This window comes from Rhinoderma darwinii, chromosome 7 (genome assembly GCF_050947455.1).
Source record: "Rhinoderma darwinii isolate aRhiDar2 chromosome 7, aRhiDar2.hap1, whole genome shotgun sequence".
Classification (NCBI taxonomy): domain Eukaryota; kingdom Metazoa; phylum Chordata; class Amphibia; order Anura; family Rhinodermatidae; genus Rhinoderma; species Rhinoderma darwinii.
This window is the reverse complement of record NC_134693.1, coordinates 25,709,990-25,724,048: the sequence shown is the minus strand read 5'-3', so window position 1 is coordinate 25,724,048 and position 14,059 is coordinate 25,709,990. Positions and strand designations below refer to the sequence as shown.

Below are 14,059 nucleotides of genomic sequence, written 5' to 3'. Positions count from 1 at the left end.
ATAATTATGTTTGTATGCGCCTGGAGATTTCCTTGGCGTTTGCCTAACATGGTTCACAAACATGCCTAACGTGTGTATCGGGGATTAGAGCGGGTATGGTCACCTCGGTTCTTTATTTCAGCCATCTGTTTCTGACTTCTCTCTACATAACAGAATTATCCATAGGACAGATCATCCTCATTTTCAATGTATTACCCTTCTGCATTACTTTACCCCTTATTCTGCTTCATGAGTAACATAAAGAAGGAGTAGCATGCATTTATTTTTTTGGGGGGTAATTTCCTTTCAGGCTTTGTTATTAGTCAGTATGGCTCCTGCCATTAAAGGGGTTTTCCCGTCTTGGAGATTTATGGCATATCCACAGGCTATGCTATAAATGTCCAATAGATGAGGGTCACACCTCTGGGACCCGCACCTATCTCTACAGGGCCTCGTGACCCCCGCCTTACCGTCTCACACTTATCTCCGGCCACTGACTGACTAAATAGTCGGGAGTACGTAAACATTCAAACTCGCTGGCTACTCCGTTTCTGTAACTCCTATTCACTTCTATGGTAGTTGGCTGTTTTCGTACTCTGGACCACCTAGTCTATGGCCGAAGAGCAGCGTCAAGGGGGATCAGAGATAGATGTGGTACCCGCATCTATCGGATTTTTACGACATATCCTGTGGATATACTGTAAATGTCCAAGATGGGAAAACCCCTTTAACAAATCTTATATATATTTTCGAAAGTTTGTTTGAAGCCCGATTTTTCATTGGTTTAAAATGGATCACGTAATCGAGGCCATGCCCGTAGTCACGGGCCGTAATTACGGGCCCATAGACTTCTATTGGCCACGGTTACCTTCCCGTTTGCTTACTGGAATGTGCCCAGGCCGTAATTACGGCACAGGCAGGCCCATAGAAGTCTATGGGGCTCCCGTAATTACGGGTGGCTACGTGTGTGCACCCGTAATTACGGGAGCGTTGCTAGGCGACGTCAGTAAATAGTCACTGTCCAGGTGCTGAACGAGTTAACTGATCAGCAGTAACTCTTTCGGCACCCGGGACAGTGACTACCGCAGGAGTTAATAGTATTAAAAGTTAACTTACCTGCTTCTTCCGCCAGTCTGGCCTCCCGGGATGACGTTTCATCCCATGTGACCGCTGCAGCCAATCACAGGCTGCAGCGGTCACATGGACTGCCGTGTCATCCAAGGAGGTCTGACTATGTCAAAAGAGGGACGCGTCACCAAGACAACGGCCGGGGTACGTATGAACTTCTTTTACTTTCAATCGCTGCGGAAACTCTGCCCGAAAGAGCTGCCCCTTCTCTCTATTCAGAACTGATAGAGAGAAGGGGCTGCCAATTAGTGCAGAGAAAACGGGTCTGGAAATACTGGTGACACCGGACCCGTATTTACGAGCATGTGTCCGTAAATACTGGTGGAATACGGGTCGAATACGTGTGACCAAGGACCCTTATTTATGCCAGTATTTACGGGAGAAAAAAAAGTACGTTCGTGTGCATGAGGCCGAAGTTGTCTTTATTCCTCGCATTCCCCTCGCTCCAAATGATGTTTCTTTCGAGTTCAAGCGGCAACAAGTTCCCAGTACGCCTAGCCTTAGCAATTAAATTCATATCGAGAGGTATTTGAATAGTGAGCTTCTACTCTATCTATACCGTAAGTCAACCTCCTGAGCAACGCCGGGTATAAATGCTAGTTGCATATGTGGGACGTGCGATGCTTTCATAGGAGGTTTTCATCTCCGGTCGATAACCGGCTTAAAGTTGTTGTTTTACTTTCTTTGTAGACTGATCCTATAGAATATGCTGAGAATGTCTGTGAGAACATGCAGCTATTCCCCAAAGAAGACTTCCTGACCGGAGACCAGCTTCTCTTCGAGTACACCCCTGATGTGAGTGTTAGTCTTTGGCTCTTGGCTACTTTTGTATATTGGAACGTGTTCATGAGATTGGGGTTTTTGCTGTGTGAAGCTAAAGAATTCTTGAATTTAACCTCTTAACGACCACCGATGCGTGTTTTTTTACATATACATGTAAGTAGCAAAAACTAACGATTGGTTGCTACTGGATAGTAAGTTAGACCAATAAATGCTAATAAAGTTTTCTCGTGCATGTAAAGGCTCTGATTGGCTGTCCTGGTCCGCACCACCGTTTTGTTCACAGGAGTTTCTCCTAGTATGTAGCAGAAGTACCATCTGATAGGCTGACCTATCGACTAACCACATGCTTGTCTGCACAGGTGATCACCGATGCTCTTCGAGGCCTAACCCCTGAGAAAGCAAACCTGCTGCTTCTATCCCCAGAAAATGAGAGCAGGTGTAATATGAAGGAGAAGTGGTTCGGCACTCAGTATAGCATTGAAGGTAACGCTAGAGACTTTCCGGTCTGGTGAACACTATGTGCAATCCCCCATTACGTTGTGTTTTTTTTCTGCAGAAATCGATGCAAAATGGAAAGAGCTGTGGGCCACCGATTTTCCTGTAAACCCCGACCTTCATCTACCAGCTGAGAACAAGTTTATTGGTAAGTAACGCATTGAGGAGGGTCTGGGTTTTGTCTCTGCCTCATCGCCCCTTAGGGCATTTACAGTGTCTTCATCACTTCTACAGCCACTGACTTTACCCTGAAGACTTCAGACCGTCCGGAGGCAGAATATCCGGAGAAGATACTGGACATTAAGCAGGGCTGTCTGTGGTACAAGAAAGACAACAAGTTTAAGATCCCTAAAGGTAAATGTATGTCCTGGTCCTGTATAAAGAATAGAAGGAATATTGTGCTGCGCTGCTAATATTAAAATGTAGCTCCAGTTTAAAAAGGAAAATACAACGTTAAATCCTGCCTAATTTTATGACCGATATTGCTGCTGAAGCTCTGGGGTCAATGCTGCATGCTCTGAAGAAACTGGAAAATGTAGTATTGGTCTCCAACTTGTGGCTCTTGCGCTGTCAGGACATGCTGGAAGTTGTAGTTCTGTGACCATTGGAGACCACCGCATTTAAAGCTGTAATGCTCATGCTGGAAATTGGAACCAGGCGTAGAGCATTATCTAAAGATTTGCACATAAGTTTAACAGTGGATGTAGCTCCGATACTGGGAGGTCCAGTTCCCAACATTGCAAAATAAAGTGGTGAAATGTATTGCGGAAACTCTTCTTTTAAGATTTTTTTTTTTTTTTTTCTTGTAGCTTACATCCGCTTCCATCTGATCTCTCCATTAATCCAGCAATCACCTGAAAAGTAAGTTTAAGGACTTCTGGCTACAATTTGTAAGGATGCACCCGCTGTACTTCTCACAAAATATATAAATAAATGAGATGTAAAGCCAGACTTAAATGTTGTAGACCCAGAGGACTTGTGTGAAACCAGAAGACGGGTTCTTATGGAGATCACTGTGTAATAAAATGCAAACCCGTCCTGTGGTAAAGGGATGATTTGGTTGTATTGTAAGAGGCAAGCACATCATGTATTTGATGCCATCTCATCTACAGCTGCAGTGGCAATTTTCTAGAAAACAATGGCCATTTTTTTATTGCCACATGTCCCATGTGAGACTGTTACAGATCCACTTTAAATATTTATCCTGAAAGGTGACATTCAAGGGTTAAACCAGTGCACACCACGGACCCCACCCCACTCCCCTCCCCTCCCCGTGAATGTATTTTTCTATCTAGAAGTTGGTCATTTAATAAGTAATACCCTGACACCAAAGCAAATCTCCCACAGCAGCCTCCGAGCTTAGTACTATCATCTGTCTGTCTATCTATCCTATCTTTCATTTTTTTTATCTACCATTGTTCACTTGGTGATTCAATTCCACGTGTGTAATAGATGTGACCTGGCTGTGAAGGTCTCTGTTCTGGGCCTGTAGTGACTTTTCGCTCTTGTCGTTTCAGCTTGGTTCTCTTTGACATCTTTGTTAATATTTTGGCTCACACACTGGCAGAGCCGGCCTATGAAGCAGATGTGGCTCAACTAGAATATAAACTGGTGGCCGGAGAACATGGACTCGTTGTCAAAGCGAAGGGATTCAACCACAAACTACCGGTGAGTATGAGATCACCGGACGTGATTAGAAAACAGAGACCATACAGAAGTTACTGTCTACTCTGGAGGACTCAGCCCATCCATGTATTACGAGGCCGCCATGTAATACTACATTTTCCCTGTAGAGGCCGCTGCAGGTTAGATGAGCAGCCTGCCACTACTTTCCCTGACAAGATCAGTGGTCCTGGAAGCCAGATCCATGGCGATCAGCTGATTGCTGCATCGCCTAATATTAAAGGGGTTGTTTTAAATTCCCAAAGGATGCCCTGTAGTTACTGAAGCAGAGAACCCTTATTTGTAGTTTAGACTATTGAGTGATTTGCACACAGATCTCCGGACCAACCTTACTGGTAAGAATGCCACAACTGCTAACTGGAGCCTTTGCACTAATAACATTTGTAGTCAGAATTAACTATTTATGCAATTCTCTGTCAGTCTTACAAGCCGCGTTCTAGGTGGAGCCCTTAGTTGAAGGTCTTGTTATAAAGGATTGCTCTAGTATTCTACCTCTTGTATATGATTTTACACTGGATATTGAATCTTATTATCGGTATATATTAAGTGATAACTCTGTTTATCTTTTGTTACCTCTCTTTAGCTGCTTTTTGAGTTGATCGTGGATCACTTGGCTGACTTTACGACTACTCCTGATGTCTATGAGATGATCACAGAACAGCTTAAAAAAACCTACTTCAACCTTTTGATCAAACCCGAGAAGCTGGGCAAGTAAGTACATCATGTGTAGGCATTTTAAATGGCTAGCTTTTTTTTTTGAGACCTTAGGGATATATTCACACATCGCATAAACACTGCTGCAGATTGAGCATCCACACCGCAAGTCAATTTCCACACTTTTTTTCTGCTGGTTTTTTTTCCCCGCAGGGTGCGGGTGAGATTTGTTCAGGTCTCATCTACTTCGCTGCTACTCTATTACGCTGCGTTATTTCTGCACCGAACGTCGGGTTGGAAATTTTGCAACGTTTACACTACGAGTGGACGTATCCTAAATGCAGTATTGTTAGCACACACATTTCCTGTAACTTTTGCAAATGAGTGGCTCGTCGGCCAACACCAACCTGAATCTTACAAAACCACCAGCCCCCACTAATTAATTGTGGGGGCTGGTGGTGAAGATTAACACCCAAATAGCCGGTATCACTTGTCTTCAATAGTTACATATTCTCTCCTCTACAGGGATGTGCGGCTCCTGATTTTGGAACGTAACCGTTGGTCCATGATCGAAAAATACCACACTATTCTCAAGGGCTTGACTTTGGAACAACTACTCTCATTTGTTGACCAGTTCAAGTCTCGACTATACGTAGAAGGCTTGGTCCAGGGCAACTTCACCAGTAAGGTGAGTGTGTCGAGCCTTCTGGTTGTCCTAACCTGCTCCTTCACATTACATTGTTGTTGCTCCGTATCCATGAATTTCTATGCTGAACAGCGAGTTTGAATTGATATTGGGCTCTCCAGCTGTTCTGCATTTCCAGCTCGCAGCACATCGATGGATACAGAGGTAAGAGATGTCACTCCTCTCCGTGTAGCACTGGAATAGGATAAGCTGCTATCTGCGCCTCTGCATGAAATGAGCAGCATTTGTTTTCCACTTGAGCCTACTGTTTATGTGTTTGCATTATTTGTATGATGTTCCCTTCAGATGATACATGTTTTTTTTTGTAAGATATTTTTTTTTAAATCCATTTGATCTCTTCCAGGAGTCTGCAGAGTTCCTGAATTATGTTATAAGGTGAGACGATATATCTGTGTGATGTGTGTAAATTTCTGTTCCTGACATTCGGTGACTAAAAGTGAGAAGATTTTCTTATATTTTATAAGGATTAGTCAGAAATTTGAAAGGCGTATTCTAACAAAATACATTGATGACCTCATTAGAATATACCACATCATAGAATATACCCACCGTGGGGGTCGTAACACTGGGACCGCCACCAATGCTTAGATCAATGGGGCCTTGTTTTCTTCATCTTTTCTCAGACACGACCTCTTTCTCGACCAAATTCAAGGAGATAGTGGAGCTGTGAAAACCGCTCTCCTTTCTCTCGTCTGCTCTTTTGCTCTTTTTCGGTTTTTTTCTCGCTCTCTCTCCACGCATTTTTCAGTAGCCGATTGAGAGACAAAATAATCCTTGAAAGTTTTCGCACCAGCATTGGAATCTTCAGACTGTGAATTTAGTTGACAGACAACTCCTCTTTTTGATTGGTCGTGCAGAAAAAGTCATTAGTCCAGTAGTCTATGGGCTACGTCTGCAGCTCCACCTGCGTAATAACTGCCCCAGTGATTTAGTAGGAGTGCGATCATGATCCTCCGAGACACGACATTGACCAGTGACACCTTCCATGGGCTGCTGGTCTAGAGGAAAGTTGTTCAATTCAATGATAGCAAAGTGAGATAGCAAAATGGGAGATACAATTGAATGCAGTCATTCAGAACGGACACCTGCATGTTGTATTGCAGAGAACGTTATATGCGTGACTTATCCACATACAAAGCAATGGTTAGTGTGACAGACGTTTTATTACGTCTCGGTTGGAAAGGGGGTTGAATTACGTCTGTAAAGTTATACTTGGGTTTATTATGAGGAAACGATGGGGAGAGTTGATCACCTTCGATGATTCTGCTTGACGTCTGCGCTTTTATTCATCAGTAAGCTGAAGTTTCTGCCTCTGGAGAACAAGGTCCCGGTGCAGTTTCAGGTGGTTGAGTTGCCAACCTCTCGCCATTTGTGTAAAGTCAAGTCTCTGAATAAAGGCGACTCCAACTCTGAGGTCACCGTGTATTACCAGGTGCGACCATGTTGTAAGCTTATCACCAAGCACAAGATGGGGAGGGGGGTTTATTCCTTTTATTTCATTTTTTTTTTGTTTGTTTTTTTGCAGTCTGGTGCTAGGAATTTACGGGATTACACATTGATGGAGCTGCTGGTGGTAAGTGATCCAGGTCCTTGTCCCAGGCAGTCAGGTTCATGGTCACCGCCTATAGTACAATTTTTCTTAATGAGGTTTTTGATAGATTTTTCCAGTATAATGAAATTTTCCCAAGTTGATGGCTGAGGGAATAATTTAGTATCATTTGGTGACCCTGGAGGTCACAGTGGGCTTCATACATGACAAAAAGTTCTAAGAAGGCATTGGTGTTACCCTTAGCAATTCATCTCTACATTTTCATTCCTCCAAATCTGGATTAGAAATGAAGCGATCTGATTGGTTGCTAATGGCATCTTTTAGTCCGGGTTTACACATTGCGTATTTGCTGCATAATGTTGGTTGCAGAATCAGCGCTTCATCTGTTGGGGATATCTGCAATGCAATATGTGGCTAAATCCACAACATCTGTATGTAACCCCTTTACATTTCTAATCTGGTTAAACAGGGTATTATTTACAGTGTGTGAACCAAGCCTTACGCTACTACCAGTTTTTATGCATGAGGCCTAGTCCCTGGGAGACGCAGCGTCCTGTGTATAGGGCCTGTCACTAGTTTGGTGGTAGTAACCTACATAAATTTTGCCCTCCGGCACCAATTTTGTTTTTTAAATGACTTCTTTCAATTTTTCTAGATGCACATGGAGGAACCTTGTTTTGACTTCCTGAGGACCAAGCAGACGCTTGGGTGAGACGCCGCAGATGCAGAAATATCGGCTTCGCTTTAATATGAACTAAATTAATAATAGTCATAATAAAAAAAATGCCGACTGGTACAAGTGAAAAATATTTACCCCTCCCCCTCTTTCTGTAGGTACCATGTATATCCGACCTGCAGAAATACATCTGGAATTCTGGGCTTTTCTGTCACCGTGGAAACACAAGCAAGTAAATACAAGTGAGTGAAATGGGATTGAATTACAAATGACCTTTTTGCGGATCAGTAAAACGTAAAATCAAAATTTGAAGAAGAATCCTAGCGCAATCTGTGCACGTTCTATGTAGACGTGTTTTCTGTAGGTCCGGACCATGATGTAAGCGTGTGTTCGATTTCTTATTCTGAACCTACAAGAGACTCTGGATGGCAGAAAAAAGTATACGGTCTCCATATTTGTGGTTGCTGTACATTTACAGATGTCCTCAAGGTGCTCCTAAAAGTCAATAAAGACATTGATGGCATTTCGCTAGGATATCCCATGTCTGATCAATGGGGGATCCGATCGTGATCCCGATTGATTTTCAGAATGTAGCAGTGCTGGGAAAGTGCTGTATAACTTCGCTTTCTGTTGGTCTTTTTTCGGAGGATGCGCGGTTGGCCCATTATGAGCAATGGCTGAACGTTGAGGCCTCCGGGGGAAAAAAAGACAAGCTTAACAGGAGCCCAAGTGGCTCCGTTCTTTCCTGGCACTTAATGCCCGAAGTCATTTTTAGTGCTGTATATAATACTTGACAGCCGGGTTTTTGGTGTAGTATACATAGTAGCAGATCACCTGCTTCACATTTAGTACATTCATACTCCGTGCTGCTCCTTCTCCGTCACACCATTACATACACCTCTTTATTATTTACTTCTATAGCTCCAACATATTGTGCAGCGCTGTACAGAGGTCCCTACTTACTGTCCCCATTGGGAATCACAATCTATATCTCCAGTGTTCTTGTATGGCTGCTTCTAGAAAGAGATGGTTTCTATAAGGTGACTGATGTAGCGTCCAGGCGGCATTCCGGTGACACGGTGCATTCATCGAGGAAGTGCAAAATGTTCTGTTCGGATGCTCGAAAATCCATTCCTGATCTTGATCTCCCCATTAATTATTGCGGGGTTGTCCAGAGCAGAATCGCTTACTGATCATGTCTATTACACTGGTGGTTTTGTTTTTTTGTGCAGCTCTGAAGTCGTGGACAAGAAAATAGAAGAATTTCTGCTTTGCTTTGGGGAAAAAATTGAGAACTTAACGGATGAAGCCTTTAAAACACAGGTAACGTGAAATAAATAACCAGCTCCCTCTCCAGACAGAATTTCCCTTTTCAGTCCACTGTCTGACTCTGGATCGTCACTATATTACTAGAAAAGAATCTGTAATCCCCAAGGTAAGGCCTAATTCACACAATTGTTTTTTTATTTTTGTTTGTTTGTTTTTTTTGGGGGTTTTTTTTGTGCAATTTTGCGGATAGCACATGGACCTATTTATTTATACGGCCCCGTGCACGCGAGTCCGTGTGGGGGGGGGCCACAAAAACTGAGGACATGTCATTTTACTGTCCGGATCTTGTGACCTACTCGAGGTCGAGGGTAGACTGGTGACATCAATGCCAGCCTTCCAGCTGTCTTTTGGCACCGCTGGATCACAGTAAAATGGTGAAGGCCCAGATTGGTTAAGTTTAAAAGCCTTTTATTGATTATAAGGGTGTGTTCACACACAAAATAAAAAACTTCAGAAAATATGGAGCGGTTCTCAAGGGAAAACAGCTCCTGAATTTCAGGCGTTTTTTAATCAGTCGCGTTTTTAACGGCCATTTTTGGAGCTGTGTTTCTATAGAGTCTATTAAAAACGGCTGAAGAAGTGACATGCACTTCTTTTTCGTGGCCGTTTTGAAAAATGGCCGCGTAAAAAACGCCTCGTCGGAACAGAACGCTGTTTTCCCATTTAAATCAATGGGCAGATGTTTGGAGGCGTTCTACTTCCGATTTTTCAGCTGTTTCTCGGAAAGTTTACGGCCCGAAAAACGGCTGAAAACACTACGTGTGCACATACCCTGATGGATATGCGTCTCAAGACCGCACCAGTGTCTTCGTCCGGCAGATATGAGCGGTTACAACCCCTTAAAGAGATGCCCATGAGAACAGTTGTAAGCGTTGGTTTAACAGGTGATGTCGTGCCCTTTACAGGTTAAGGCTTTAATAAAGCTGAAGGAATGTGAGGACACCCACCTCGGAGAAGAAGTGGACAGGAACTGGGGCGAAGTCCTCACTCAGCAGTATCTCTTCGACCGCTTGGAGCACGAGGTAAACTGCGTGATTTCACTTCTTCATCTGGATTATATTGTTCTGGCAGATTTGATGCAGTTGTTTATAATGTGGCTTAACTGGTTGCCGACACAGGACGAGTATGCTCGTCCTGAGCGGCGAGCACTTCGCGCATTAGGACGAGCATACTCGTCCTGTGTGACAGCCGTCTGTGCCGTCTCTGTGTGTGCGATCGAGAGCGGGGCAACGGCTGTAATACACAGCCACGACCCCGCTCTGACAGCGGAGAGGAGAGAAACATCTTCTCTCCGCTGTTAACCCTTTGAACGCCGCGATGACAGCTGATCGCGGCATTCAAAGAGGGGGAACTGCACATTGATCGCGTCACAGAAAATAACTGTGACGCGATCAAAGCCCACAACTCGTATGGCCAGACAGCCCAGGGTCCAGTGAAGGACCCCAGGGCTGTCTGAACATATTTCCTGTTGTTAGGGCATACTGAGGTATGCCCTAACAACTGCCTATAGATCTATGCCAGTACATTACAGTTACAAAATAAAAATCAAAATGATAAATCCCTTTATGGGATTAAAAAAAAAAGTTAAATGAATGTAAAAAAATAATAATGGTAAATAAATAAATAAAAAGTAAATAAAATACACAGAAACACATTTTTTATAATAAATAAACTTTTTAAAATATAAGTCCCAAAACATGAAATAATATAGACATATTTGGTATCGCCACGACCGTAACAACCTGTACAACAAATGTATACCATTATTTATGATGATAGGTGTAAGGTGTTAAATAAAAAATATTAAAACTGCTGCACAACTGCTTTTTTTCTGCATTTTAATCTAATTAAAAATTTATAGAAATTAAACGATAATGTATTTGTACCAAAAAATGGTACGTACATAAAGTACAACTCGTCCCGCAAAAAACAAAGTCTCATACAACTAGGTCGTACAAAATATAAAAGCGTTATGAGCGTCGGGATGCAAAGAGGGAAATTTAAAAAAAATTGCTCTGTCCTCAAGGCTAAAATTGGCCGTGTCCTTAAGGGGTTAAAAGGATTTAACCATTTTGGGAAATAAAGGTTCTTCTTTGTGTAATGAAAAGTTATTATATTTTTCAGTAAACTTTCTGTATTATTTCCTCGTGCCTTTTTAAGAGCTCTGCTTGCTGCCATTCAATATGAACCTTCAAATACGATACAGAAATTATATTGGGAAGATCTGTAACTTTTCATTATACAATGGGGAATCGTTTATTGACCATGAATCCAACAACTGGGGTCTTGTCTGATCTTAAAGGCTTTTATCCATTGTTTTTATTTCAGATCGATGTCCTGAAGACCTTTAATAAAGAAGACATGGCCCGCTGGTACCAGGCTCACCGAGGCTGTGACAGGAAGGTCTTGAGTGTACATGTGAGTGCTCTTCTTTTTTTGTAGTCTAGCCCCTGGCTTTCCAACCTGTGGCCCTCTATCTGGTGCAGTACTACAACTCTCAAGCTGTTAGGGCATGCAGGGAGTTTGTACTTTTGCAACCTTTCCAGAGCCACAGGTTGGCGTTCACTAATCTAGGACCTATTCGTTAATTTGCAGAGTTTAGTCCAATAGCTGGACAGACCCTGTAGGGAGGTGGTCACTGAGGTAACCCTTCTGTCCTTTTGGGCTGTCACAAGCAATGGTTGTTGGTCTCTTCTATTAGGAAGCCAAACAGCTTCTACAAACCATAGTAAAAGATGTAACTATGACATCCAGTTTTAATGTGACTGTCCTCCCTCAAACACCATTTTGCGGTTTTTAATCAAATTAATTTCTTAATCTATATTATTTTGACAGTCACTGCTACTACAGCCACCACTAGAGGGAGCTTACAGAGTATGCAGCAAACGCCCTCTAGTGGTGACTGAAGGCAGCCAACATGTTTTTCTTTTAAATCTGTCTATATAGAGGATTTGAAGCTCCGAAATACAGACCTCCAACCGCATTTAAGATATTCTAATTATTACCATTTTATATTGGACCTCCCCAATATGTCACATAACTTGGTGGACCTACCATGGAGAGCATTACTGTGTCCTGCTACTTCTGGCATGTACATGGGGTAATTTATAGAAGTTCTTTCTGTTGGCAAAACCCGTTTATCCACGGTGTGTGTGTGTGTGTGTCCCGCAAATATAATTTTACAATATACCGGCCCCAATGTAGGTTTATGTTCAGACTTCTCCGCTTCTCATATGTACTAGCTGATGAGAAATTATAACATCATCTGGATTATTTTCCTCACAGGTCGTTGGATTCGGAGAGAAGGAACCAGATGTTGTTGCATCTCAGACTCCATCAGGGGAACCAGAATCGTCTTATGGAAATATTACAAACCTGATTTTCCTCCCCGCATCTCCTCTTATGGCCGACACTGTGCAGATCGATGACATCCGCAGCTTTACCAGCACCTTAACGCTGCTGCCATATCACAAAATAATCAATTGAGAGCTGACGGGACTCTCCCTTTTAGGTGACAAAGTGCAGTGGACTCGTCTACACTTGTACTTTTCAAGGTTTATAGTTTATTTTTAATTTTTTTTTTTCTGGATGATTTTAAAGGTGTAACATAACAAAGCTCTGACATGAACACTTGCGGACTCTGCGGTCTGTGGAACAACTGCAGCCTTATCCTGACCGGTTTTAATTATATATATTTTCCTTATTTTTTCTTTTTGCAACTAGTGCTTGAATTTTAAGCACCTAGCTCTAACATGTACGTTGTTCTTTTAAAAACAGACACTAAAGGATTATGGTTGTCTGTCTGTTACCTTCACATATATAAGAAAACAATTGAATGACTGTGATGAAAAGTGGTAATGGTGGTGTTGGTCTAATAGATCTTTAGTCACCTTAGATATTTAAGATTCACCATTGTGTCACATTTGTTTTTGTGATTCTCGTCTGCTATTTATTTTCTTCAATGGCTCAGGATGCTGCTGCGTTCCACTATCCTGGTTTATGCTGCAGCTCTGCTTGTTCTGCTTGTCTGCTGTGAATAAGCACAGGCCCCCAGGAGTTTGGTAAATAAAGACCTGATTTCCATTACAGCAAAGACAGAATAATTGTTAACTATTAGTAATAGTTAAAGTGTAGCTAAACGTTTGACAAACTTCCGACATGTCACAGTGACATGTCAGAAATTTGGATCAGTGGGGGTGCGATCACTGAAGACCCCCCACTAATCGCTAGAACGAAGCAGCTGAAGTGCTCAGCCGCTTTGTGTCTGTTCGGAAAGCCAATGTATGGGAGTACGGGCTCATAGACTTTCTATTGAGTCTGTACGCCGAAACGTTTATTTCCGGAAAAAGCCGACCAGACCAGAAGCGGCTCAGCGGTCTCAAGTGCTTCAGCTGCTTTGTTCCAACGATTGGTGGGGTGTCAGTGCTCGGACCCCTACCAATCCAAACTTCTGACATGTCACAAGTTTGTCAAACGTTTAGCTACACTTTAAAAGTATTAAACCGTAAAGGTCAGGCCACAAGGAGGGGCCCTAACCCGGCCACCAGTGTTGGCACAGTTGTCATATAGCCTGTTAATGGGCCATTTTACCTGCAAAATTGTGCGGCCATAAAGGGTGTATTAGGCTACACAATTTTGCAGGTAAAGGGCTGTTTGACCCACAATAATGCACGGCCATTAATTGGCCATTTGACAGCCGTGCTACACATGGTGCCGGCGAGGTTGTTGAATGTGTCGCGGCAAGTACAGGGCTGCTCCATGTGGCCTTAGCCTGACTGCCACACAGTTACTTAGCCAAATGAGTCTCTGCTAATGGGGCTGCCTGTACACGTAGTGGAAGTGTCGCGTGGTAAAACAGCACGTTGCTTTACCATGAACTGCAGAACTTCTGCAATGCGGTTTTTGGCCATGCCGCTTGTACTGGTGATAACATCGTTTTAATGTGTATCGTCTGTACAAGACAACTGGCCAAAAATTGTGTGTCTATCACTGTGTGCGGACAGACACCCAAGTTTGGCTTTAGACCGGTACCACACGCCACAAATCCGCAACAGAAATTGACATGATGCAGATTCGG

At 42.9% G+C, this 14,059-nt stretch overlaps 1 protein-coding gene across 1 annotated transcript in view; it reads left to right on the top strand.

Annotated features, from left to right (window-relative positions):
• NRDC (nardilysin convertase) overlaps nt 1-14,059 on the top strand; it is a 25,895-nt gene extending 11,836 nt beyond the window's left edge. Inside the window, exons 15-31 of the mRNA XM_075832992.1 lie at nt 1,798-1,902; nt 2,250-2,373; nt 2,447-2,533; nt 2,620-2,739; nt 3,195-3,246; nt 3,903-4,053; nt 4,652-4,779; nt 5,248-5,410; nt 5,772-5,803; nt 6,722-6,860; nt 6,954-7,001; nt 7,633-7,685; nt 7,812-7,895; nt 8,886-8,976; nt 9,888-10,004; nt 11,311-11,400; nt 12,268-14,059. Coding sequence (XP_075689107.1) covers nt 1,798-1,902; nt 2,250-2,373; nt 2,447-2,533; nt 2,620-2,739; nt 3,195-3,246; nt 3,903-4,053; nt 4,652-4,779; nt 5,248-5,410; nt 5,772-5,803; nt 6,722-6,860; nt 6,954-7,001; nt 7,633-7,685; nt 7,812-7,895; nt 8,886-8,976; nt 9,888-10,004; nt 11,311-11,400; nt 12,268-12,468 — 1,785 coding nt within the window. The 3' untranslated portion in view covers nt 12,469-14,059. The remainder of the gene's footprint in view (nt 1-1,797; nt 1,903-2,249; nt 2,374-2,446; nt 2,534-2,619; nt 2,740-3,194; nt 3,247-3,902; nt 4,054-4,651; nt 4,780-5,247; nt 5,411-5,771; nt 5,804-6,721; nt 6,861-6,953; nt 7,002-7,632; nt 7,686-7,811; nt 7,896-8,885; nt 8,977-9,887; nt 10,005-11,310; nt 11,401-12,267) is intronic.